General features: G+C 38.0%; 1 protein-coding gene across 7 annotated transcripts in view; it reads left to right on the top strand.

Moving 5' to 3' along the window:
- Positions 1 to 25371, top strand: part of KCNT2 (potassium sodium-activated channel subfamily T member 2) — a 224771-nt gene that overhangs the window by 53457 nt on the left and 145943 nt on the right. For all 7 annotated transcript variants that reach the window (XM_019638150.1, XM_019638147.1, XM_019638146.1 and 4 more), the window contains exons 2-4: positions 14072 to 14151; positions 16295 to 16394; positions 24890 to 24938. In XM_019638150.1, coding sequence (XP_019493695.1) covers positions 14072 to 14151; positions 16295 to 16394; positions 24890 to 24938 — 229 coding nt within the window. The remainder of the gene's footprint in view (positions 1 to 14071; positions 14152 to 16294; positions 16395 to 24889; positions 24939 to 25371) is intronic.

Here is a 25371-nt window from a genome sequence, read left to right as displayed (position 1 = left end):
TTTTTATTACTGACAAGCAGTCATGAACCAGCGAGAAGGAAACTCCCATAAAAGATAAGTCTCCCCTTCGTTAATGATTATATTTTTATGATCAACACTTAAAACTAAAATGCTTCTTCCTTCAATGGATTATGGTAAAATAAGTGTTTGGGTAAAAACCCATAATAAGCAAAGATTTACTGCATTTCTTATTGGCTCTTTAGTCAATAACACCTGTTTTGGCCTGGATAGCATCAGAGAATTAGAAGTCAACGCACTGCCATTTCTATTTGATCCTCGCTTGAACAGGAAGATGGTTACTGTGAGAGAAGTGAGGAAAGGATCACGCATGCTTTGTTTTTACAGCTTCAAATTTTCTCTTGTGCTCAGAGGATAATAAGGAACAATAAAACTAAAGATAATTTCTCAGCTTTTGTAAATACTTCATTGTATTTACCCAGGATTGTAATATTGGGAGGAAAATGATGTTCCGAGTAATTCCACATCTTATTCTAACTTCTGGAGAATATTATCTTTTGCAAAAATCCAAAGGACTCATTTTTCTATGGATTTATAATTATCTCTGCACTGTTGTCCAAAACAAATTGAAAAATTATTTGAAAATAAGACAGGATATTTTGACATACAAAGCATAAGCTTTTAAGTTTTTATCTGGAAGTGGTCATTCTTCCATAGAACTGATTGTGGGGGATCGTTAAATGAGTGACAGGATTGCTGTCATTCCATTATTGATCTTTACCCTGTTTCCCCCCCCTCCAAAAAAAGCTGATTAGAGGTAGTTAATTAAAATTCACTTGAGGCCAAGAAAGTTGGTAAGTTAAAAGTAACGGAGAAATGGCAGGAGAAATTGGTTGCATTAGCAAGGGCCATGATCTAAATATCAGACTTATGTTTAGTTCTTGTTCTGTCACTATGCCTGAATGGGGGCACCTGTCACTATGCCTGAATGGGGGGGAACCTGTCACTATGCCTGATTGGGGGCACCTGTCACTATGCCTGAATGGGGGGCATCTATCACTATGCCTGAATGGGGGGGAACCTGCCACTATGCCTGAATGGGGGGGCACCTGTCACTATGCTTAAATCCGGGCATCTGTCACTATGCCTGATTGGGGGCACCTGTCACTATGCCTGATTGGGGGGGCACCAGGGTTCAAAGTAAAATTTGACTAGAGTCAGTTTCTTGTGTAGAAGCAGTTGTGACCCTTTGCATCTAGTATTTGTACAAGATAAATTACATGGAATGGGGGAGTAAGTCTTCAAAATATATTTTATTTTCATTGTAAAACTGCATTTTTTGGTAGCTCCCAGATTCTAGACTTTCTAGCAGTGTGAACTTGGGCAACATGTGGAGCTTCCTGAGGCTCATCAGTCTTACCTGTATAATGAGGATTATAATTCTCAGCTCAAAGGATTTTTGTAATATTAAGTGTAAAAATCACGTGTGGCATATATTGTAGCAGGTATATGTTAAGATGGTATGACTGATCACTATAACAGCACATTTTGAAGATCAACATTTTCATCAGTGATGAAAATATTTTTAGTGCCATTCATGTTAGTCGTTTGGGGTCAATTTTTCCTTTTATTTCATTTTTACCCATATATGTCAATTTCCTACTAAATGCCTTGCACGTAATAAGGATAAAGTGATTGAGCTAAGTAATTGTGGAAGACGCACAAGTGAAAAACAGGTTTTTAAAAGTAGTTTCTGGACCTCCAAATTGGGCCTTTTTATGGGAACCACTAAACTATACAAAATAGGAAATAGATCTAACATCTGCAGATTAAAGCGAGGAATGAATCCAACTCTATGCTTCGTACAAAATATTTCCTCATAGGAATCACGTTCCTTCGTGAGCACCAGCAACTTGGATGCATATTAAATTATTTAACTAATGGGGACTTTTCAAATTGTAACTTTATATATTTTTTTTACTTAAATGACTGTGTCTGAGTAATTAAGCATATACCTCATATGCTGGAAATATAAGCTACTTTCCGGGAGCACCTGCTGACTTACAAGCAGAATAATGGTTTTCTATTGATATTCTTCCCCATGAAAGAAAGTCAAGCAGCTTTTAAAGTACTTGAAACTGTAAAGATAATGGCCTAATTTTCAGGAAATTTTTTAGAGTATTAATATCAATGATTTCATGTCTTTTTTTTTTTTTTGCTACTAAAGTGCCATTATTTACATGTGAATAGTTCTGGACACATTTCAGGTCATTTTACCCAGCTTTTGGTCGGATGCGTTTCTGTGTGTGCACTTGCAGGCCGCCTGCTGCCGACATCTTATACTGAATTAACAAAGGCTAATTACTCAAGCCAATAAACAGCTGCCAGAAAGGCAATCAGGTCCACTGTTTCCCACTAGACTGAGTAGCGATAACGTGCCATGGCAAAGACCTTTTGTTTCTTCAACAAGAACTTTGGAGGAATAGTCTACAGTACTGCCACCAAGGGGGGTGCCAAAAAGCACAAGAGAGTCGGTGCTTGTGTTGGTAACATCTGGAGAACAGACAAGAATACCTTAGGTCATCAAGGTAGAACTACAAGGTATAGCCTGACCAAGGTATGTCCAGAGCAAGTGATGCTTTTGTATTCTGTTTTTATTTACATAGTATATATACAGATAATTTATAACAGATGTGGGTGGGAACGTTCGCATTGGTCACAAGTATAATTTGCACACACTCATGCACACACACACACACACACACACACACACAGTCAATTCTCATTCTTTGCACTAGTTCTGTTCTGTGATGCGTCTGCAAACACTGAATTACTGAATACGGAGCTGGTCCTTAGGTGAACACAGCATTAGGTTCTCGACAGCCTCTGGTCACATTGTCACCAACAGATCAATACATAATCCTGTTTCATATGTGTTTCTGTTTACAGACACTTAATTTCATATGTATGTCTTCCAAATAATTAAATAAATGCGGCCTATCTTTACAAAAAAACACTGAGAAAGGTTTAATATTGTCTTGAGCTTGGATAACATGACCATAAACTTCTTCAGCTTTCAGCCTTAGGACACTGTTATCCTCTATACCTTTCTTTTTATCGGTCATCATCTCACGAATTCACAAATTTAGCCAGTTTTCCACCTCTTCCATAGCTTCATCATGCAACTATCAATGCTCCTTTTCCAGAGCAGGCTCACACACAGAAGGGTGCGTTTTCTCATTACCTTTCTGGATGAGCATTGCACTCAGCCAATGACTCTAAGCTCATTCCTGCACAAGCTCACCTGACGAACGCATGCTCTCTGTAAGGCACATGATCTTCCTAGCATTTGGGACACTAGACAGCACCTTGGCATCACTGCCGGAGGATTAGTTTAAACAGCAAAATCACCAACAAAAAGCACACACAAAAAAAATGCAAAAAAACCATGACACTAAATAGACCCCCAGAAGAGATTTGAAATTGACAATACGATTTTGACAAATAAGAATGCAGACAAGAGAGAGAGCAAAGAACAAACTTCTATATACGAAAATTCATTCAACACTCAGCAGATACAGTGAGTGCCAAATGTGTGTGCTTGGCACTGTGCTGGGGTCTGAAACCGCCATGAAAATGAGCGAAGCAGACACAGTTTCTGGCCTCATTACTGCAGAGCCAAAGCAAAGAATCACCAGTGGCTTTGGAGGGACACACAGCAGGAAACCTGCCCTCAGATAAACTCTTGATGGCTTCTAGTTCGATGTTATTGATGACGCGTCCCATCTGGTACTCGGTAGCTTCCTGTCTGTTTCAGTCTATTTTTGCTCATTATTTCTGCAAAGCACTAAGCGAGGCTGTTTCCACTTTGCTGAAGGAGGGGACACACTGTCAAATGTAAATATACCAAATTTCTAATTATGTAAGGATTTTTAAAAGTCATTTCCCCCTCCTCCAATGTCTGTGTCTCACGACATGGAGGCAGTAACTGGACCTCTCAGGGCCATCTGAAGGATAGATACCCCTAAAAAGGCAAGTCTGACACATTGCCACGAGTGCTACGGTACAAGGAATCAAGGGCACTACAGAAAAATCCCACGTGTGTCACCTGACGAAGGCCTTGGTGAGGAAGAGGGTTGGGGGGGGGGCATCTAAAAACGAGGCTTGAAGGAAACAGGGCAAGGCCCAGGAAGGAAGCCAAAAGAAAGCTTAGCTCATTTTAGAGTTGTTTTTTGTAATGGCCAGAGACTTTTTATTGGAAAGTAGTGACCCCAGATTTAAAAGCTCTATAACAGGTATGATAATTAAGTCAGGCTGAGGAAATAAAGAGGAATTATGGTATGCTAGTGTATCACCCATAGCTAATCAGTAGGGTGGGTTCTGAAATCAACAAATGCGTTCTTCCTTTTGGAGCAAGTTTGTCTGGGAGTTTCTGTTTCCCATCATAGATGCCAGATGGCAGTGCCCACAGATTGCCAGCCTCTACGTGCTGATGGTTGTCAACTCTGGATGCTAATGGGGTGTCAGAAGCAACTACCGAAGAGAAATTTTTAATCCCATATATATTAGTCAACATCCACCGCACTCTAGGCACTGGGCAAACAATTATAAGCAAAACCTGATTAATATCTTCTTAGTGGAGCTTGACGTTTAATGAGGCTTTTAAGAAACTGTGCCATAGACAAAATTTATTCTCCCTTAGAAGCAATTCTGAATTTCTGTAAAACTCTGGAAGCAACAGTTTGGAGTTAATAGGGGAAGGGAGAGAGTAGGCGTGAGAAACGTTAGCAGGGAGATCAGAGCACCCCCTTTCTTAGACACAATAAGGTGACGGGAAGAAGAAGTGGGTGGTTATTTCCTTGCCAACCCTCGCCTCTGTCACTATACATCACTCACACTAGGGATCCAATCTGGCCGTTTCTGCAGCCATATCTAATTAAAGGTCATGCCTTAGAATAGAAGACTGAACATCACAATGCTTCCAATGGTGTGAAATGTTTTACAGTTAACTTTGGAGATTGATACATGGATGGAGCCTCCCTTCGGCTTCAATATTTGTGTTAATCATTTACAGTTTTGTTTTGCTTTGTTTTTCCATATCTTGCCTTCAAAATAAATTTTAACCTGAAGGCAAGTTTAAATATCTTTAGGTCATTCTTACCAGCTAGTGTCGACTGAGTGTGTTATAAGCATTTTTTTTTCATTTTCTACTTCCTTATTGTGCTAAAAGATTTTTACTACTGAAAGAACTCTAAAGAATAATATTAACATGTGCTCAAGGGCAAAGGGATTCAGGTATCGTTACGTGACTTTTGTCTGAACCCCTGGAAGGATGGATTTGAAAGCAGCCCAGATTGGGAGGAGATTTCAGGGAAGAACACCAGGAATTCAGGTCTGGTCATGCTGAGGTGGAGACGTCCACTAGTGAGATCAATGGACAGAAGGGGAGCAGGCAGTTGAGTATGTGAGTTTGGGAAACAGGACTGGGCTGAATGCATACATTTGGCAATCTTGGGCATATTGATGGATTACATTTTGAGTATAGTTATAAAAGAAGGTTGATTTTGAGAACAGAAGAGAATGAGCTAGCCGAGGATAGTTAAAAGGAATTAATTGTAAGGTGAAAAGAAAACCAAGAGAACAGGGCACTCTGGAAGTCAGGAGAAGAAAGCGATTCAAGAATAAGGAAGTGACCATCTCCGCCTACTGCCTAATGCTGACAGGATAAGTGAGATGAACTGGGAGAAAATTCACTGCTGTTTCTTTAAGCCCCCCAGTCAGTGCTATTTTGTTACGGCAGCCATTGTGAATGAATGAATGAATGAATGAAGACAGCCAGTCTCAGCATCTCTCGCTTCCTTTGGAGACCAGTCAGACCAAGGAACACTTTTTACTACCAACGCCCCAGAAAAAAGTTATCAGCTGACATGTTCAGTTGTATATCTCACATATAAAGTATCTTCTTTAATTTTCATAACAGCCCTGTTAATGGAAGTAATATCTGCATTTTACATGAAATGAAAGTTGTCAGATCTGATAATTAAATGTATATTATCTGATTCCAAAGCTGATGCTCTGATTCCTTCATACTACAGAATAAACAAACATTCAAATGAACTGTTGTGGGGAAAAGTCAGTTTCCCTAGAAAACACATTAGCTTTATTATAATATTTTATTGAGTGAAATTCTATTTGCTATTTTCCTCTCTTGCTCCAAATGGTGCCACCGTGTCTTTAAATGTATTTAACCCAATACTACTTACCTATTAAAAGTCACATAGGTAACTTGTATGTAGGTATGAGCCTTAAGTAGTAAGTACTAAGAGAAATCCTTAAGAAATGTGTGTCCCACTGAGCTGTGACCATTACTGAACTGTGACCTCCCTCTGGAAGAAGTGCAGAACACAAGAGGCTGCTTGGAGGGTTAACTTAACATCCTGTGTCATTGGTGCAAAAAGTGAAATAAAATGGAAAGACGCGTCTCTCACTGCATAGGGGTGTCCCCATGTAATTTCCAGTTGCATACTGACCACTAGCGCCTGGTGAACATGACCTGGCTATTCGAGACCCAATGGTTCCTTCCCCCAAAAGACACCCATTTCTCCCCGCCCTGGGCTTTACTGTAAAATCATGCTATTCCTAGCAGTCCTGGGCTGTGGGAGCCACATGATATTTTTCTCCAAGGTCTTAAAATAACTGATACAATCTTCCAATCTGAGTTAGAGATCACACAGTATCTTCTATCTTCGTATAAGTATAGAGGAAAAAGAAAAGAGGGTTTGCATGTTGTAGCTTTTATGAGTTTTGATTGGGAGGCTGGTGGGATTATGCTGCCTTGAGTCATATTATGTCATATAATGATGTAAGCTTTTCTAGGGCTAACAGCTTTATATTTCCAGAATGTCTGTGTACATGTATGCATGCATGTTCATGCATTCATATGTGCATATGTATGTACTCGTGTGCATTTTATCTTTGTGTGTGTGTGTGTGTAATGAGGAGTAGAGTTGAAGAGAAAACATGAGAATGATCTTACAGCATCCGATCTTTCCTTTGTTTTGAGACAGAGGGTGCAAACATACATGATCCTTACCAAACACAAATCATTCCAAGCCCAAATGCTGTGTATTTTTGCTACTCTTACTATATACGTAACAGAATAAAAATAAATGAACATTCTATTATTTGCATTTCTTTTTCTTTTTTTAATGGTTGGACCCAGACCTACTCCTATTCAGGCATTTGGGCAAGCATTCTAAGAGGTAAAATCTCTTTGCCATGTAAAGGATGAAAACATGTACCTCTATATGTATTCTAGCTTTCTTTATGTTTTGCTTCCCATGCTTAGTTAGAGTTGAGCTAAAATGAGGTTGCTTACATTTAATTATTTTAAATAAAATGAGGCCCTGCAAACAAACCTTGCATGTGAGGATATGAGTTTTCTAACCGCAGAGATTTGAATTTGAGTGTGCTCCTGGGTGGACTTGTAATGTGTTTTGCCATGGAAACATCAAGGTCGTTATTTCCGGCTACCTACAAACCGTGATTACCAAAGAGCGAGAGGAGTGAGAATGCGATTACTGGGGGGCTATCAGCAGTATCCACAATGAAGGAAAACCAATGAGCGATTAGCACCCCAGTCTTTCCTCATTATCATTCCACCATCATGTATATATAAACACACACACGTATATACGTGTCTGTATACATGTGTATGTATTATGAGTCTGTACATGTGTGTGTGTTTAAAGCTGGGTTCCCTTTCCAAAAATGACATTATTTCAGGTTTTCTTTAAAAATGCAGAGAATGCTGTCAAAGGTCATCAGAATTAATGTCCGCCTCTGTAAAAGATGTTAGCGACTAAAGGAGGTGGGAGAGGTAGGCTTGAGTAATAAGGAAACGAATTAGATGGGGCAAAAAGAAGCTGAGAAAGTCCCCAAAGTGAGCTTATTTTTGTGCATGTAGTAAAGGTTGGACGCCAGGTATCCATGCCCGGCGAGCACTGGAGCATGAACTACTGAAACTGATTTTTTAAGATGAAAAATCGATCGTGGGCTGACTTAATGATTAATTTTTTACAAGGCTTCATTTGCATAGTTGCTCTGTTATACAATTTAGTTCCCAGAAGTTAGGAGTGACTATGTGGAAACGGACAGGAAGCTGGTTTAAGGTCAATAATCAAAGGGCAGGACTAAACAAACACTGCGAGCCCTGTGTGGGTCGGGTGTTTGCCGTGTTCTTTTGTAATATTTTGCAGATGGCCTAGAACTCTCCTAATACAGATCAGTCAACTTGATGAGGAGGTAAGAAGCAAAGCAAAGACCTATGTCCTGGTTCTGTCCCCTCACTAGCTGTATGATTTGGGGCAAGTCACTAACACGGTTTGAATTAAATGTCTTTTTCTATAAAAGAAAGTGGATGGTTGACTTACCCAAGTCATAGCAGGGCAACATCGTAAAAATTAATAACAGCAGTGTAATGGTTTCCCTAAATATTCATTAAATCATGGGGAGATAGTGCAAATAAGCAAATCTAAAGTAACAAACTTGAAATTAAAACCTATAAGGAAGGATTATTAATCACAAGGTAGGTCAAGGTGGAATAACAAAGGGTTTCAGCTCACCACAACCCAAGTCTTTCATCTTCAAATGGTTACAACCCAAGGGAGGAAAGGGGACATGCATTTGTCTTTCCCAGCATACGATCGACTCAGAGTACCCAAGGTTTGCAACAAAGAAAGAACAGGGGACCCCAGTCCCCTTCATTCAGGCATTCAGCCATAATAGTTAATGCCTAAGAAGTCCCAGGTAATCTGTGAGAGGCTAAGATATAAGTATGCACACAACTCAGCATGGGCCCACCCTCGAGGGGCTTCCATTCTAACAGACTCACTTCGTAGGACTGGGCATTGCTACTGTCACCATCATAGAAAACGGTTCCATTAGTTTCCTAGGACGGCCATACCGACGTACCATGAACTCCGTGCCTGAAAACAATAGGAATGTGTTGACTGACAGCTGTGGAGCAGTGAAGGTTGAAATCACCACGTTGCGGTGCTGGGCCCCTTCCAAAGCCTCTAGGCTTCTGGGGGCCCCCGCCCTCCTTGGATCGTGGCTGCATCCCTCAGTCTCTGCCTGTCTTTGTATGGCCTCCTTCCCTTTGTGTCTGTGTCCAACTTTCTCTCCTATAAGGACACGGGGCATATTGGATTAAGGACCCATCCTACTCCAGTAAATTAAGACGTCATCTTAATTTAATTATGTCTGCACTGACCCCCAAGCCCAAATAAGGTCATATTTGGAGGTTCTGTAGGTTAGGACTTCAACATATCTTTTGGGGGACATAACACTGACTTTAGAGAAAATGGGGGTACACTCACAGTAAAGTAGTACATTTGGAATGATGGGAGTTCTCATACGTGTAAACTCAACTTAGAAATTGGTAGTGGTGTGAAGACAGTGAGGCAATCTTGGCAGTGGTATGGGAGAGGCTTTGCTTTCTCTCCTTACTTTTTGGAATCAGAGCACCAAGCCTGGGGCTAGGAGGATGTCACAATATAGAAGCACAGAAATGATGCCAGGTGAAAAATCCTTAGAAATGGGACATGTTCTGGGGGCTGTGTTCGCGAACTTGCCGTCCAGATGTAGAGTTTTCCAAAGGAAAACCACCACCAGGTAAACAGTGAGACAGCAGAACTAACGTGCAACCACTGAACCTGCCAGCTGAGACCAGTAAGTCCAGGCAGGTGTTGCCTCGTCTGAGATGAGGAGAGTAATAAAAAATGCGTGCAAGGCCTCCATGACTAATACTGCAGCATCAGAGCGAGGCAGGAAGGGAGTAACACCTATTAGACACAGAGGGAGAATTTTCCTTGGATAACGACCCGTATCTACCCTTAAGTTCCAGAAGAGAATGTCTGCCAAAGCTGGCATCCTACACAGAGTTGAGGGCATCAACTCTTAAGAAAAGCAAAATAGCGTTTGTGGAAGAACGATGCATTGACAGCCCAGGTGTGAATCATTTTTCTGTGTTGTTAAAATGGTAAGGCCCATTGTAAAGTTCCTGAATAAGAATTTGAAGAGTGAAGCAAGGAAACTGCATTTGAACAAGATGGTGCATAATTTTTACATTATATTCAAGTAAATAGAACAACAGAATAAGTAGAAAATGAAAGAAAAAGTAACAAATTAATATCAACATTAAGGTGGTTGATACTATTAGGGCAAACTGATGATGGTAAAACAAACAAACAAAATCTCTCCAGTATTCAAAATTGTTCCAGGGCATAGAAACATCTGGAGAGTGTTTCAATTCGTATTTGAAGATATTAGAATAATTTAAGATGAAAGCACATCAATCTTAGTTGTAACTATAGAAGAAAACCTCCTAAAACTATAGGAAATTTATTCCAGAAATGAAAAAATAATTGCATAATAGAAAAACTATTGAAACGATTCACCAAAGCCATGTCAAAGTCCCCCAACAATGTACCTTCAACTGGACAGTTTCAAGATAGGCTTTTGATAATAATCAACATCCATCACTCCTGATATGACTTTTAGTAAACTATAACTATTTATTGCAATTCCAGGGTCAACAATTTAACTGCTAAAGCACAAGAGGCCCTCTCTTATAAGAAGAATATACCCCACAGTTGATATTTATCTTCAGAAAGTGCTAGTCAACGTAGTACGACAAGAACAGTGAAATCTAAATCGAAATACTGGGGAAGATTTCCACATGAAATGACTGTCTGCTTAGAAAACCCAAGAAATAAACCTAAAAATATATCACTACATATAAAGGAGTTCAACATGGTAGCCATTTCCAATACTAAAAACACAAGTTAAAGGTCTGAACAAAAAACCCTTCTAAAATAGCAACCCAAATTATAAAACACCCAAAAATAAGTATCACAAAGCATATGAAGGATCTACCTAAATAAAACAATATGTTTCTGACCATATAAAAATACCTAATTAAACTATAAAAACATGTCAATAGGAAAAATACCATCTGGTAATGATTACAATACCACTTTATTTTTTATTAAATATATCCTAATTCTACTAATATGTTGGGGTAAATATGACCAAATGATACCAGATTTTATCTGGAGTATAAACATGTCATTTTAAGAGATGATGAGGGCAGATCTGCCTCAGCATATTATTCAAAACTGTATGGTTCTAGGAAAGATACAGAAAGCCTTCACTCAATTGCCCTATTGGATGGAGGTAAACTCAGATAAAGTTAGGTGGGAGGAGAGAGGTTAGAAGAACAGAAGAAAGGAAAAAACAGAGGAAGAGAGGAGGGAAGGAAGGGAGGGAGGGAAGGAGGGAGAACATTTGTATCTGGAAAAGGAGATACTAAGAGGCTATTTAAAACGAATCAAAATCATGAACAAAACTGAGAAGGTTAAACACTAAACTGCACTCAATCTATGAGTACTAGAGAACTGTATGGAGCTAGACAAGGTCCCAAAAGGTTCACTAATGCTAACCGACCTCGGTTCCGCTAAGAATTGGTGTTAGATCAAATAAAAAAAAGCACCACTCTGTATTATAAATCATAAACCTAAAGGACATTTTTTCTGTACCTGAGAGAAGACATGGGTCAAAAAGAGTTTTGCTTGTTTTCTGTTTGTTTTAGCTTTAACTTTCATAAGTATTTGTATCAATCGTACTTCACTGTCATCCACAATCCTCAGAGAGCACATTGACTGGAAGAGATGACTAGGTGAATTGTTTTAGTTCACATAATAATATAATTAGAAGGGAATTTGGAATTCATTTAATGAGAGACCTCACACCATGCAAAATTGTCTTTGCCTTTAGGAAAAACAAAAAAAACCCAAAACAATTGTTTGTAAGTAGTCATTGGCACATTTGCATGCATTGGAGAGGTCTCCCCAGTGATGGCCATTTCAGAGCTGGGTAACCTCATTCATGATTCTCTCATTTTTCTATGATTGGTTCTACACAAGACAGCATCACAGTATGAGTCATCTCATTTTAATAATGATGGCGGCCTCAATATGCAAAGAAAGCTATTCTGTTACTGCTGTTTCTTCATATTGAGATGAAACATTTCCAGCTCCTTAAACTGTTTCTCATGTTTCCCCATCCCTCGTTATATTGTGTAAGGCTGCAGACAATCTCATTTCAGTTAAAAAATGCACCTGTTATAAACCCAGTATTGAGCTCCATCTATTATCTGAAGAATGGACTCATGGTCTTATAAATTCAATAATTCTAGAAGGAAATCTACATGACCTTTGCTGAATTACTTGTGCAATAGTCATATGTCCTCTCAAATTTGCTTTTGTATCCATAGCAAATTTGAACTAATTTAGCTTGATACCAGTATTACAGCTTTCTTTAAAATAAATTGCCTTTTCATTTGATAACCAAGGGAGACAGGCCAATAAAAGGATTTCCAAGATGGCAGTGGAGTTCTGTCTGTCTGTGTGTGCACGTACCTTTATAGCATGTGTGAGTATGTGGGTTTGTGTATGTGTGTGGGGTGTGTGTGTGCACATGTGTTCTGCAAGATACCATCACAATTTTTGTGGCTTCTTTCTGGGGAAATTAACAAGTAAAGAGAATCTTGACTTCTGATCTTTTTTTTTTTCACTCAATGTATAAGGTGAATAAAAAACAAAAGATGGAAAGTAAATGAGAAAATGATGAAAAAATGTTTATGCACAGAAATATTTTCTTTATGGATAAGAGGTAAAGTTAGAGAGCTAGCTTTCAAGCCTTTTAGAAAATATAGCAGACAAAACTTGGTGTGCAGTTGATAACAAAATACCTTTTACTTTTATGGCATAACAGACAGTTTTAAAAATATTCACAAGTCTTCTTGATTATACAACATAGAATATAGCAGTGAAATATTTATCTAATACATAAGCACCTTCATATGTTAATTTTTTTCTCCAGTTTTATCGCCCATGTGTATTGCTACCAAAAAAAACTAAAACTACAAAACAATCTAGTTTATATGGATTACATTATTAAAATTTTGTGCTATTAGGAAGGATTAAATTAAATCTTTGTTGTTTTTATAAACATTAAAATGCTTTCTTAGTTGTTTTTATAATACTAATTTATAAAACACATATTTGAGACTAAGAAAACTTCAAATGATGATTATTAATAAGTCACCATGCACTGAACACAATTTTTCTTTTCACTCGGTATGTTGAAAATATTAATTATGCCATCACATGATAGTTTGCTGGAATTTAGGGAGAAAGCAAATGCATTTATTAAATCAATACTATTTTTAGGCTGTTGATGTCATTTTACAGTGGATTAAATATATAATACTCAGTGTCTTAATTGATTTGTCTGGCTTCTATCTCTGGTGACTTGAACATTCTACTTGCCATTTGCACTCCTTTGCTGATCCATGCATATTTTAATATCAGTCAGAATAAATAAATAAGAAGGTAAAGCGTCCTATAATGCGACGGCACAAATACAGCCAAGGCGAAGGGCTTGTTACAAGTAGATTTTCAGGGTCAGTCCCTTAAGAGTCCAATACAATGGGTCTGGGGTGGTGTTGCTTGAACTGCATTTTTCAAGCATTCACTTGATTCTTATGATATGGGCAAAAACTAGGAAAAAAGGGGCCAGCCGAATGGCTCAGTTGGTTAAGAGCTCGCTCAAGAGTTTGAGCCCTGTGTAACAGTGGTTCAATTCCTGGCCCGAGCTGAGCTGCTGCTTAGCTGCCAACAGGTGGCAGGATGGCTCAGCCAAAACAAACAAACAAACAAACAAACAAAACTGGGAAAATACTGATTCAAAATTATCATGGACACATATTAATGACTTTTGCATTATTGTTGCTTTGAGCCATCCATACCACTCTACATCCACTAACACAGACACTGAACTAGCTACATATGCTATTTGAACTGAATCTATCTTTAAAATGAAAAGTACCTGCTTCTTTCCAAAAAAAAAAAATTAGTAGTTTACTCAATTCTTACTTTATTTTTTTTGTGGTCATTCAAAGTATACAATACATTAAATCAAATAACTTATTTTTATTTTCTTATATATTAGTGTTCAGGTTAACTATGTTTCTATTTTCTGTTTGCAGGGTACAAGTTGAATTCTATATGAATGAAAACACATTTAAAGAGAGATTGAAATTATTTTTTATTAAAAACCAGAGATCAAGTAAGTCTTTCATTTTACTCCTCTGTCTATATATGTTCTATGTGTTTGCATGCATGTTTCCCTCAAAAGACTCCAGCTGTGCAATCCTTTTGCAACATTTTCATTTATGTAGAAGAACAGAATTGATAATATTGTTCTCCAGGCAGCAAGATTTTAGACAATGATAGATGTTACATCTGGTGGTGTTAAGGCTTCTTGAATACCTTTATTTCTCCAAGTTCCATGCCAATAATTAGACTTCTGAGTGGCCACTGGGATAAGAAGAAACACTGAGGACAATAATTTAATGAGGTGCCCATATATTAACTGGGAGGGGCACCTAAAGCGTAATATGAGAAAGTTCTAGTGATTCTGACTGACCTGTACAGGGAATAATTGTCTGACTTCGTGGGGAAGAGTTCAGTGTTTTCTGATGGTGCCTATGAACAAGAAACATCCAGGGTGTTCTGAAATGTACGGATTGCTAGTACCGTTCTCTGGCGATTCTGAATCAGGGTGTGTAGGGCTAAGCTCACAGTTTAACATTCCCGTGACCCTTACCATCAGACAACTCTGGGAAATGCTGGAACTTCAAGAGGACATGAAATGGACAGTCACTGACCTTCTAAGCCTGTTCAAGGTTGATGTGTCCGCCTCCCCATAATGCCATGTGTTGTTAAAAGCCATGTATAATGCGGCAATATGCAAGTTTTCATGATATTGCTTAAAATGCCAACACAGAGTAGAGAGGTCTGTAATAGATTAGTGTAGACTTTGCTTTTTCTGAATTTTGACCCCTGAATCCTCTTGGGGTGATCTTAAGTTGTGCTTCTGTTGGGTTCAAAGAGAAACACCTGAGTTGTGAGAAATTATCCAAATACTGACTCTAGGTGATATTTCAATATTCAAGGCACGCTTTTTGGAGACTCTTAAAGGTAGGTTAGCTTCAAGGTCAAGGCTAAAATAACTAATGCCTCTCTAAACCTGGTTGTTAAGAATTTCCGACAAGCCCCACCCACAGATGTCACCTGAAGGTACCACAGCATCTGAACAGGCCTGCTTGATTTTTAATACTCACAGTCCTGTCTCTCTCCAGTCCAGGAAAGATAAATGCATTATTGGACTATTTCACCAGCAGCCAGCTTTGACTAAGCAGCCACTGGGGAGACAAATTCTATAAAACCAGGACAATTTCATTAATAATTTAAACATCTTTAGAAAGAAGCTAACCCATAAAATGTGTTCCTAGCATGGTAATAGAATGGCCTAGGAAAATTTGCACAATTAATAATCATTAGCCTTTTACTGTTAAAAAATGTCATCTCAAGTACACGCACCTGTAGCAGAGGAAAAAAAATGATGTTTTATTTCCAGATTTTATTAAGTAATAATTACAGGGAGGCCCTTCTCAAAATTGTATTCATAATGGATGAATCAAATACTACCTGATGAATGCAGAAAAGGTAATGCTTCTATTAATCAGACTTTAATCTTGTTTTGCTTTATCTTAATTGTTCTTCATAATCACTGTATAACTGTGACCTACGCAGTTCTGAAGGTACATGGCAGCCTTAATTTCCAGAAAATATTTAAGTTTATTGGCATTTAACCTAAAATGAAAAGTAAGGGTCAACTGTTCAAAATAAAATGTGTGTATATGTATATGTGTGTATTTCTCAGCATATGCTATTATGATGTATCTGTAATTATATAATTACTAATTTAAAGTATAATACATAATTATATACATGATTGTACTGCCTCTATAATTAAATCTACAAGGTATTCTGAAGGTACAAGATTTATAACTTATCCTGTTAATATGTAAGCAGCTAGATTTTCTGGCTAGCTAAGATTTAGCTCCAAGTTCATGGATATTTAAAATACTTAAAGTTATAGGCATATCTGAACCAATTTTGATTAGACATGTTTTTTGTGGCTTGTTATTTGCAGTCCATGAATTCTGTCAATCTCATTTTTTGTTTCAATATTCAGCTAATTAAAATTCAGCTACCTAGACCTTCAGAGAGTTAGACAATTACGGTATTACAGTTTCTAAATACAATGTAACTGCTGTACTTAAAGTTGATATTTTTGACAATTCTTTTTAGTTTTTTGTGAACTAAGTTCAAATGAAAATCAAATGTCTGTTGTTTGTTTAAAGGTCTAAGAATACGTCTGTTCAATTTTTCTCTCAAATTATTAAGCTGCTTTTTATACATAATCCGAGTCCTGCTAGAAAGCCCTTCACAAGGAAATGAATGGTAAGGTATTTTTGTCTGACCCTCAACAATACTCTTTGATTACTTTGAATTGTATTATAATTTTAAAGATTGTTACATAGAATTAAATTTTTTCCAAGGACATTTTAGGTGTTTGCTGCAATTAAATTCATCTGCCTTTCAGGTAATACGTGAATATAATCCTTTTAGCTTCTTTTTAAACATCTCTTCTTATATTCTTTATCAATTCCCCTAAGGCTAATACTGGATACCTACCCATACAGTTTTTATTGCTAATCAAAATACTCTAAGTCATTGCTTAATATGAGTCAGTCTCTTTAAACACCCAATAACTTTCTGTTATTTACTTAGTTCCCCAAAAAAGGCTTACTCTACTGTACACCAGCTTTGAAAGTATTTTCAGTTGCACTCTATTGGGTAATCTTGAATAGAAACACCCCAACATTTATTGGGATGCATGACTGTGTCAGATCTCAGAGCTTGATCGTGTAGGTCTTTATGTTCTTTGAGTTAAACGACTTATCGATTTGACTGATTTTTTTGCTCATTAACATGTTGCTTGTATTAAATTGCATTGCTGTGTGTTTATGATCTTTGTTTTAGTCTCTGTTCTTGGCTAGAGGCAGTAGGGTAGGGGACTGGGTGTGCAGTGTTGTGAATCATTTCTTATCTCATCATCACCCTGGGCCCCTGTCCAGCCTATGACATTTAAAATAATTTCAAAGCAGAAAACACATTTCATGGCTAACTTCTGTACAAGTATTTTTCCATGTGGAGGTCTGCCCTAAGGAAATTCAAAAAATAAAAAAGATCAAAATAAAATGAGGCAAGTGGGGACGCGACAGGCATTTCAATGAGCTGGTTACTCTTCCCCCACCCATTTTGCTGCAGTCACACTGGCCTCTTCTCTGTTCCCGGATCCTAACCAGACACACGGCTGGCTCGGGGCCTTCACACCTACCCTTCCCTCTGGAATTCTCTTCCAACCAGACAGCATACGGCACACTTCCTCAGATCTTTCCTCAAAATCCTATTTTCGGTAAAGCCTTACCTAAACATCCTGTTTAAAATTGGAATCTCCTCACAAGACTCTCCTGAATACTTTTTTTTTCTTTTCCCTTTTAATTTTCTATTGCCTTTCTCTCTTTTACATATTACACTGATTTCACTTGTTTGTTTTGTGTATTCCACGTCGGTTGCATTGGCTTTTCCATGGGGGCATCGACTGTCGAAATCCTCAGAGCCTGGCACACACACCGGGCACTCAGTAGTTATTCATTAAATGAATGAGTGACTCAGTGAGTAAATGAAGGCGCTTTATAACCTGACTGTGGCTGACCTTACCTCCAGCCATGCTGACCTCCATGGGACAGGGCACACAGACTGCTCTCCACTGTCTCTAAGCCACTGAACGCTCTGCTCCCGTCTGGAACCTCTGTCTCCCACCTCTGCCCCTCATTACCCATGTTTGTTTGTTTTTTTAACTAGCTTTAGGACTCCTGGGACTTCAGGATAACAATTTCTGGGATAACAGTTAATCTGAAGTTCTTACCTGATGTCATGACCTATAGCCCAGTTCCACTCTGGGTTGGGGGTGGGTTCTGGGTATTCTGGGAGCACCCCCTGAATACTTCTGTCACAACACTTAATGTGTTGGTGATGATTTTACTACAATTCACCCTTGAACAACACAGAGCCCAGAGGCACTGACCCCCGCCTCTGCATAGTCCATGTATAACTTTTGGCTCCCCCCAAATGTAACTACTAACAGGCTACTGCTGACTGAAAGACTTACCGATGACATCAATAGCCGATTAACACATACTTTTTTATGCTCTATGTATTTTATACTGTATTCTGACAATAAACTAAGCTAAAGAAAATGTTACTAAGGAAATTATAAGGAAGAGAAAATACATTTCCAGTATTCATTGAGAAAAAAATGCATGTGTAGTAAATGGCCTCGCACAGTTCAGAGTGTTGGTCCAGGGTCCACTGTGATGATTGCTCTGTTCTCTCTGTACCTCCCCAAGGGCAAGGGCCATGTGACATCTGCCTCTAGCTCCCAGGCTTAGCACAGGACTCAGTGGAGCACAGAATGTTCCCGAATTCATGGGCTTATGCCCAACAGTACTCTCGATAGCAGTGCCCCCTCAAGATGATTGACCGCCAACCTACACATGTCTGTGTATATTCCCTTTACTACATTTTTGGCTTCTGTGCTATAAAAAATGGTTCACATTACAAATCCTTCTAAAAACAGACCAGAATTGTTATTAAAACTTGGAGATTAATCAATAACATATACATTCAAGACACCTGAAGATCATATACTGAGGTGATGAGAGATTCCTTCGAAGGGTAAAAGGGCATTGGTGGGTGACAGCAGAGTGAAATTGTGTTATTTAAAAACATTAAGAGGAACAAAGTTTCCTATAATTAACTTCTATGCCATATTACTAAGAATATTCAGCATAATTATAGAGGATATACATTTGGAAAATCAGATTACCGCAATTAGCCAACAACCAAAATAACTCATGGCTCCATTTTGAATACAATGTCCTGTTTAGTTCCCATTGTGCATGCGGTCGTGGTTAATGAAAAACAGAAGTGGCTTTGATGGGCACAGCCTCTATTTTAAAATAATGAGGCTAATTCAGCAAGGACCTTTATTTAATTATAGCTTCTGACATAACAAAGCTGCAGATATTTTGTGCTGCTTTGCTTTATTTTTAAGTCCCTCCAGGAGTCAAAAGTGTTATGAAAATGTTGCAAATTTGGAGAGATTGAAGGCTATGAAAGGAATTTTATTGTTAATGTATGAAATGGCGCAAATGACAAACTCAGCTGTACACACAGTTTGTAGTAAGTGATTTCGGGGCATTGGCAAAGGGAACTACACCTGCAGCCTGTAGTTTATGAATTTCATTAAGAGATGAACCATCAGTGTTTACTCATGCTTCCTGGTGCTTAGTTCTCCACCACGTGTCAAAACTCATGCATTCTTTTCCACTGTAAAACTGTGGCGTGATTACTAGTTATTCAAATCAAGTGATAGACACACAAATATGCTTATATTTTGCGATATGTGGGTTTGCATTTAAAATCAGTGTCTAACATAGCAACACGTGCATTCAGGTGACATACAGATTTTAAAGATTATTTCTTCTTTAGTGTAGCAACTATCAAAAGAAGAAATAAAAGTTTGACAATATCTTTTAAATGTTTGCTGACCAACAGCACTGAGTGTTACCATGTAAACCTTTGCTTCTATCATGTATGTTGGTCACAGTAGAGATTAAAGGAGCACCCAACAAACAACAAGTGCTGGAAGGTTGTGGGGAACAGGGAACCCTTATGCACTGTTGTTGGGAGTGCAAATTGGTGTAGCCGCTATGGAAAACAGTATGGAAGTTCCTCCAAAAATTAAAAATAGAGCTACCTATGACCCTGCAATTCCACTCCTGGGTATTTAGCCAAAGAAATCTAAAACAGTAATTTGAAAAAAATATATGCACCCCTATATTTACAGAAGCGCTATTCACAATAGCCAAGGAATGGAAACAACCAAAACGCACATCAATAGATGATTGGATAAAGAAATTGTGGTACATTTATAAAACAGAGAATTACTCGGCCATAGAAAAGAATGATATCTTACCATTTGCAACATGGATGGACCTAGAGAATATCATGTTAAGGGAAATAAGTCAGACTGAGAAAGACAAATACCATATGATCTCACTTATATGTGGAATCTAAAGAACTGAATAAATGAGAAATGTAAACAGAAATAGGCTGAGAGACACAGAGGAAAAACTGATGGTTGCTAGACGGGAGGGGAGTGGAGGTGGGGGAGAAGGTGAGGGGATTAGAAAGTACACATTGGTCACAATATAGTGACAGGGATATGAAATACAGTATGGGGAATATAATATATAATGTTGTAAAGATTATGTAGGGTGTCAGGTGGTCACTGGACTTATCAGGAGGATCATGTCATAGACGGTGTAGATGTCTGACCACTGAGCTGTACACCTGAAGCTGAAGCTGAATAATACTGAATGTCAGCTATAATTTTATATATATATATATATATATATATATATATATATANAGCTATAATTTTATATATATATATATATATATATATATATATATATATATATATATATATAGTCACAGGATGTGGAGTATAATATAGGGAATAGAGTCAATGGAATTGTAACAGCTATAGACGATGTCAGAGGGGGAGTAGTTTGGGGGGGTTATGATTTTGTGAGGGGTATAACTGTCTAAGTATTCTGTTGTTTCGTATACCTGCAACTAATAAAAGAATATTTATGTAAAGAAAGCAGTACCAAGCTCTTTTACATATAATCTCAAAAATTCAAAATAATATTTTTGTTTACCAGTCTAATGCTTATGTTCCTAGTTTTCTAGGCCTTTTCTCCATATAGTGATTCACACACACACACACACATACACGCTATAACTTGGCAACTACAATATTATATATGCAAGCCACTTTCATTTTGTGGCAATGCGTTGGCCTAAGACTTAAAAATCCTTTGCAGTCAGCTTTCAGAAAGGTGCAGAGAGCATACAGAAGAGACACATGCTTAAAATTACTGGCCAACAGATGTCGCATCACTTCTCCTTGTATTCCATACTCAGATGTCATGTGAGCATCAGTTCATCTGCACACCTTAACACAAAGGTGAGACATGTCGCTTTTGGCTGAAGAGTGTTTGCACTTAACTCTACACTGGAAGGGGAGAGTGATGGTGCACAGAAAGCCTCTCTGCCTCAGCCAACCTATGTCTGATGGAAAGACCCTCAAAGTCCATCATCCCAAACAGCACCCTGTCAGTTGCTTGTCTAGCTTAGTATGAAGTATGCCCAGTGTTTTGAAAGGATTCAGTTATTGAAACATCTTCTTAACCTACTGTCAAAAGTCCACTGTGCTTTGGTATCCTCGTCACCTGTGTTTTGGACACATACTCAGCGTGGTGTTTCCTTGAAATAAGAGCCCAGCACCACACCTGGTACCCAGTTCTCAGTATTTGCTATGGTTAGGAGAGTTTGATAACTTACACCCCTGGTTAGGATATTACACTTTTTTTAATACAATACAAGCTTACGTTGGTTTTTGTTTGTTTTGGAGAGCTATCAATCTGAGTTTATCTTGAGTTTGAGACTCAAAAGGTCCCTCCCCATGAATTCTACCCTACATGCTGACCCTATTACTTCCACGTGTTTACCAAATATTTTATTCTTCTGGTTGACATACTCACCCGCTGACCTCCACCTCAGTTGCCAAAGCTGATTCCACATTTTCAGCAGCTATTTTCTCAGCTGGAGCAGAGGCCATATATGAGTGTGTTGTTAAAAGTGGCTAAGGCTACAAGTCATTAACTTCCCATATTTTATTTCTGCTGTGATTCTCGTTTGTTACGGCTCTTCTAGTTCTCATAATGCTTCAAACATGAGTTCTATCTATCGTCCTAGTTTAATTCAGAATAATTGAATGATAAAAATTTTGTTTTTATGTTTGTTTTTGTTCTTTTGCTTTTTTATAATTCAAAAACGTGAAATTTATTCTTTTATTACTTCGTAAATGGTTTATGATTATTACAATATAGATACATATGGCAAGAACAAAGAAGTAAAAATTACCTAAAATCTCAACACCTATAGAAAAGTGCTTTCTGAGGACCAGTCTTTTGTAAATTCTCCCTCTCTATGCACACATACATATAACACATTCATACTGATATAGACAGGACAATATTACATACACTGGTTTTATCAAGGTATGTAGTATTGTTCTATCTACACACATTTTATCTTTTTTCTCGCATATGGTATTTTTGCTGTGTGGATGAGGCTGTTTCATTTCTTTTGTTGTTAGATATTCGGGTAGATTCCAGTTACTTTCCTGATATAAATAATGCTGCAATAAATATCCATGTAAGGTTTTCTTTCCTCCTAGTGCTTTTTGTCAATGGATTTGAAGCTTCATTTGCAATTACGGTCTGGCTTCCAGTTCCCCTCTTGTCATTATCTAGGAATGCGCAAATCAGGGCCCATATCCTTTTTTCCATGATAAATCCATTTTATGAAGGACAGTTTGGGCACTAGCTTTTTATTACAATTTGTATGTTTTCCTTCCATGTATTTATCCAATTTAGTGCTTAGTAAATGGGTGAAAAAGGGGACTTTGCATTGGAGATCTCACTTCACACTGAAATTTATATATTTGAGATTTGTAGAAATGTTTTTAAGGGTTATGAAACCTATTCCACATCACATAGCCTTGTTCAAAAAAAAAATCTTCAGGATGGCTCAGCTATAATAAAAAAAAATTTTTCTCCGTGGTCTTATTTAAATTTAAATACTCTGATATTTCAAGAACTCTGAAAACAACAACCCAGACCACAGAAAATACCTTTCCTTTGATATAACTTGCTCTTAGTAAATCCATGAGGTAAAAATGAGCAATTTCTCTCTGAAAGTGCTGACAAACTTATTTTTAGCAATTAATTGATAAATGTTGCACATATTGCCACGCTCTTTACTATTTGGTAGTTTTTGTGGTACACCACTTTTCTATCTACAAAGTCTGTATGTATCCCTGTAACCCTTACATACCTGCTTTTGGTCTGATTTCCCCAATGTCTCCGAGACTAGGGGGGCGCTTTGCAAAGGGAAGTGGTGCTGAGCTCATCGCCATGTTTCTGCCTTTCCCAGTATCTTCCATTTGCTTATATTGACGCCTAGCCTACTAGCCCCCTGTGCTCAGAAACACATTTGGATTACAGTGGTGAGTCAAACAGACACACTATTTCATTGCATGGAACCTGCAGTTTAGTGAAGAGACATCTAGTAAATAAATACATTTGCAAATAAATATAAAGGTACAACCAAGATGAGTGGCAGGAGAGGTACAGTGAGTGGCATCCCCTCAGAGGCAGTTGACTGCTTGACCAAGTGGAAGTCTCAGAGGAGGTTTCCCGGGTGGAGGGGTGAGCTGAGAGCTGTAGGCTGAGGTAAGAACGTGGGCAAGGGGCTCTGATGGGAGGGGCCTGTCACAGGTGAGTCTAGGAATGGTATGTTAAGAGTTTCCATCTTTACCTGAAAAGTGCAATGTCGATACACAATGTGAGCAAAAATGAGTTTAGAAAGAACTGGTGTAGTTGTAATTTGGAGGAATAATGTAGAAGGCAGAAGGAAGTACAGGGTCCTATTTGGAAGTCTTTTGCAAAAGTCCCCAAAATGCGGAAAATGGCAGTTTCCATAAAGGTGGTTGTTGAGAAGAAGAGAGGTAGATAAATTCTACAGAGATTCGAAAAGCTCTGGGGACTCGCGCATCACGCATTTCAAATACAGAAGAGAAAAATACCTGAGATGATGCCCAAGTTCGGGGGTAACCAAACAGTGGAATTTGGGCCATTTGCTGAGATGTGAAAAACTAACAGGACCAGTTTTTCGGGGTCACCTGTTTGGTTTGGAGCGATTGAAGATGTTTAATTACTCAGGTAGATGTGACACAGTGAAATTACAGGTAATTTCTTTGAATAGTCCTTTAAAATAATTTTTTTTAAAACAAGAATTTTAAAGAGTTTATGGCTGCTTGTTATTGTATAACATATTACCAAAAAGAAAATGACTTATAAAGATTTAAAAATACACTTCCTATTTTATGGGAGGGGCCTCATATTTCATAACTCTAAAGAGTGAGTGGGTTTTGCTCTGTGTTGCTTTTTTTGTGTGTGTGTTCTTATTTTCATTTCCTGGGCAGTATAATATAGCTATTGTACTCTTTTCCCAAATAGGGTATATTTCTGTGAATGCCTCCCATTTGAATCAACTGCACATCAAATAACATAGATATGGGTAGGGTATAAAAAGTGAAAAATTATAACTAGTGGGGCACTAGGAGTGTTTTAATGTTCTTTGCAGACAATTTGTAACATCAAAGGTGAAATGACTGTTACGAGATATTTAGGGACAGTGGCTCCTTGTCCTGCATAATGCTCTACGCTAAGCTTTTTGTGGTATGTTAAACACTTGATAAAAATCCAAATCTGAAATGCTAATGTGCCTTGTAATCTGAGTTACTGACTTGAGTTGGATGATTTATACTGTTGCATTTGTACTGCCGAAATATTAACAGGTTTAAAATTAACAAAATCTTAGATTTACAGAAGACCCTTAAATGATTTTTCAGCGGAGAATGTGACGAGTGAAGGGTCTGAGGTTTTTCTACCCTGACACAGTCACTCTTTAGATAGGGCTCATTATCTGTTCTTTCATTATTAACACGAGACTGAACTGAGTATTAGCAAAAAGAAGACTAAAGCCATATGAAGGTTTTCTAGTTTTAATTTTGATATGTTATTGTCTTGCCATGTTAGCATTATTGAAATATTTCCAGCTTCAATCAGAATTTAGAAACGAATGCATTTCCCGCATTTTCAAAAACTAACCACTTCTTATTCTTTTCCCAGGTCTCATATCATTTGGGTGAACAGAAGTCTACCTTTATGGGGCCTCCAGGTTACGTACAATTTTGTTTTGTTCCTGTATTTTTTGATTTATTCATATTCCCCAGAGAAATACTATTGGAGGGAAACTGTTGATCTTAACAATGTTTGTCTTATTGTTTAATTAATCTTAACGCATATCTTAGACTAACACTTCTGTTCCTTTCTTCGCGTTTGCCTGAGCCCTGCTTTCTATCTCTGGAGAATTTCCTTGTCATCAGGATTTATCCTGCAGAGAGCTTTTGAGGGTGCAGCGAAAACTCCTGTTTTCAGGCGCTGCAAGTTCCCTCCCCGGCGTTAGGCATTCCTGTTATACAACCCTTGAAAAATTAATCAAAAGCCCATATCCAGGTTGCTTTTTTACCTATGTCCTCAAGGTCTGGAACATGTTAGAATCTGAATAACTAATCCTTAAATGAATAAATGAATGAATGGCTGGGATTACC

The sequence above is a fragment of the Hipposideros armiger genome, unplaced genomic scaffold (genome assembly GCF_001890085.2).
Source record: "Hipposideros armiger isolate ML-2016 unplaced genomic scaffold, ASM189008v1 scaffold_37, whole genome shotgun sequence".
NCBI classification, from domain to species: Eukaryota; Metazoa; Chordata; class Mammalia; order Chiroptera; family Hipposideridae; genus Hipposideros; species Hipposideros armiger.
This window is presented reverse-complemented; position numbering and strand designations above follow the sequence as displayed.